Below are 3,335 nucleotides of genomic sequence, written 5' to 3'. Positions count from 1 at the left end.
AAGACCAAAAATAAATAAATAAATAAATAAATAAATAAATAAATAAATAAATAAAAAGGCAGGGTTTCGTGCTGTCACCCAGGCTGGAGTGTAGTGGCATGATCACATGCCTGCAACTCCTAGGCTCAAGCTATTCCTCTCACCTCAGCCTCTGCCGTAGCTGGGATTATAAATGTGAGCCACTGTACCCAACTCTTGTGCTTCTACTTTTTACAACGAATTCTTTTTTTTTTTTTTTGAGTCGGAGTCTTGCTCTGTCGCCCAGGCTGAAGTGCAATGGTGTGATCTTGGCTCACTGCAACCTCTGCCTCCTGGGTCAAGCAGTTCTCCTGCCTCAGGCTCTTGAGTAGCTGGGACTAAAGGCACGTGCCACCATGCCCAGCTAATTTTTGTATTTTCAGTAGAGATGGGGTTTTACCATTTTGGCCAGGCTGGTCTTGAACTCCTGACCTCATGATCCGCCCGCCTTGGCCTCTTAAAGTGCTGGGATTATAGGCATGAGCCACTGTGCCCGGCCACAACTTATTCTTCATACTGGTCATTAAAGTATACTGTAAAGTGAGGCTCTAACTTAACTTTTTCCAAATGGCTAACTAATTGCTAGAGAATAATTTATTGTGTAAATCTGAATTTATTCATTGCTTTTTCTCCAGAGTATCTATTCTATTATTCTCTCTCCTGTTGCCCAGGCTGGAGTACAGTGGTATGATCTTGGCTCACTGCAGCCTCGACTTCCCAGGCTCAAGTGATCCTCCTACCTTAGCCTCCCGAGTATCTGGGACTACAGGTATGCACCACCATGCCCAGCCAATTCTTTGTATTTTTAGTAGAGATGAGGTCTTGCCATGTTGCCCAGGCTGGCCTTGAGCTCCTGGGTTCAAGCGATCTACCTGCCTCAGCCTCCCAAAGTGCTAAGATTACAGGTGTGAGCCACCATGCCTGACCGCACAGATCAGTTTGAAATATTATTGCTTTATAAGCATTCTGTATCTATCTTGCTCACCATTGATTGTATCCCTGGAACCTAGCATAATACATGGAACTGAGCAGGCGCTGAATAAGTGTTTGTGACTTATGAGCTGAAGGCTATTGTCATGCAAAAGTGGGAAGCGGAAGACACCCTCTGGAATAGATACACTCCAAGTTAGGACCTCTGCCTAACTGACTGTTGGGCCACCAAGCCCGGGGACTCTAAATGCTCTGAAATGCTTTGAGCCAAGAAGACAGGATAATAAACATTCTTTTCCAGAAAGCTTTCTCCAAGAGAAAAATATAATCTTTATCACCTGCTGGCCAACTATACTGCTTGTGAAATACTGGAACAAAGTGAATCTGATGTTTCCTTAAAGATAGCAGAAAGCAGTTACTGTTTTCTAATATTCTTGAGTCTGCTTCTCTTCCTCATAAGGCCTGGTGTCCTCGTTCTGAACTTCAAGGGTTGCAGTCCAGATTTGGAAGTGAATAAGCTGAAGGATATGGGGCTCAATGTTACTGAACCCAGTGCATCCCCAGAAATTAAATCTCCAATTCCTGACATTAGCTTTTTTTCCACCTGTTCTTTGGCCTCATTCACCATAGAAGGCCCAGTTCAAATATTACTTCCTAGAAAAGACTTTCTTGTTCTCTCTCAACCTTCTTACTATCCTCTATTACACCACTTATCCTATCATATGTGATCTATTTGTAGATTTCCCTATTAAACTGGTAGGTCCTTGCCGGGCACAGTGGCTCATGCCTGTAATCCCAGCACTTTTGGAGGCCGAGGTGGGCAGATCACCCGAGGTCAGGAGTTTGAGACCAGCTGACCAACATGGAAAAACTCTGTCTCTATTAAAAATACAAAAAAATTAGCTGGGTGTGGTGGCGCATGTACTCCATACTCCACGGGTAGCCTGACCATTGCAGAGCTAGGCAGGACTGTTGTCCACCTTGTCCTTCAGCCTATACTATATTTACATTAGTTCACACAGCTCAAGGTATAGTCATTATGAGTGGCTTCAACATATTGTTGACTAAACTTCCTTAATCTTTTTTATACAAGCTGTTACTAAGCAGACTCCTTTATCCCACATCCTGAGGCCATGCAATTGGAACTTTTAAAACTCATTGAAGTATTGGTGTATTCTATTAAATTTCATTTTGTTAGATTTGACCACTGCATCAAGAACTCTAGGAATCCTGGCTCTGCCATCCATTGTGATCACTAACTTCCCCTGTTTTGTGTCCCTTGCAAATATGGTGAGCAAGCAATTCAGTGACAAATGCCAAATGGACCAAAACCTTGTGACAAGACATCAGAGCCCTCCTCCCAAATCCATTCTATCAGTGTCTCTGCACTTTACCAGTACCCAGCTTGTGTTTGTGTGCTATTCCAGCTTTTACATGCAAAATCAGACTAGTGTTCTACCTGATAACTTACTTCCAAACTGGAAGGCCGTGTCTTCATCAGTTCATCCCAGAGTCGGCGCCAGATAGCCTGAGTGGAGAGGCCTGTAAGGAGAAATATCACACTTGGCTGCTTGCTGGCCACCATGAGTAAAGTACATCAACCTTTAATGTTGTCCTCCGGGTTCACAGGAGCAATATGGCAGAGTGATTAAGAGCACTGGCTCTGAAGACAGATTGCCTGGGTGTGAATATCAGCAAACTACACTCTAGCTATGTGACTTTGGGCAAGTTACTTAATTTCTCTGTGGTTCAGTTTCCTCATCTGTAAAATGTTAATAACAGCTATTTCATAGGGTTGTTGAAAGGATTAGAGTAAATTAGTTTCTCCAGGTAAAGTGCCTAGGACAGTGCTTGACACATTAGGGTTCAATATTAGCTGTTAACAGATGTGTCTAATGAGGCGAGGAAGCTTGGTAAAATAGAGAAACTAAGATTCGGAAGATCTGGGTTGTTCTGGCTTTGCTATTAATTGTGGTGTGCCTGTGTCTCACTTTTATCAGTATAATAAAGATCATATACTTGGCTTTGTGTTTCACAGGACACTGAGGAACGAGGAAGAAAAATAGGTGTGAAGGTACTTTTTGAAAAGCATGCAGTTCTAAGGCCAGGTGCAGTGGCTCAAGCCTGTAATCCCAACACTTTGGGAGGCCGAGGCAGGTGGATCACGAGGTCAGGAGATTGAGACAATCCTGGCTAACACGTTGAAACTCTGTCCCTACTAAAAATACAAAAAAAAATTAGCCGGGTGTGGTGGCAGACGCCTGTAGTCCCAGCTACTACTACTGAGGCAGGAGAATGGTGTGAACCCGGGAGGCAGGGCTTGCTGTGAGCCAAGATTACACCACTGCACTCCACCCTGGGCAACAGAGCAAGACTCCGTATTAAAA

The 3,335-nt window shown here is 43.7% G+C and overlaps 1 protein-coding gene across 1 annotated transcript in view; it reads right to left on the bottom strand.

The window, feature by feature from the left end:
• Window positions 1-3,335, bottom strand: part of LRRC41 (leucine rich repeat containing 41) — a 26,436-nt gene that overhangs the window by 16,801 nt on the left and 6,300 nt on the right. The window contains 1 exon segment of the mRNA XM_017881733.1: window positions 2,420-2,490. Within this exon segment, the coding sequence (XP_017737222.1) occupies window positions 2,420-2,490 (71 nt within the window).

Source organism: Rhinopithecus bieti, unplaced genomic scaffold (genome assembly GCF_001698545.2).
Source record: "Rhinopithecus bieti isolate Rb0 unplaced genomic scaffold, ASM169854v2 scaffold_12155, whole genome shotgun sequence".
NCBI classification, from domain to species: Eukaryota; Metazoa; Chordata; class Mammalia; order Primates; family Cercopithecidae; genus Rhinopithecus; species Rhinopithecus bieti.
Note: the sequence above shows the minus strand (reverse complement) of the source record. Positions and strands in the feature narration are given on the sequence as shown.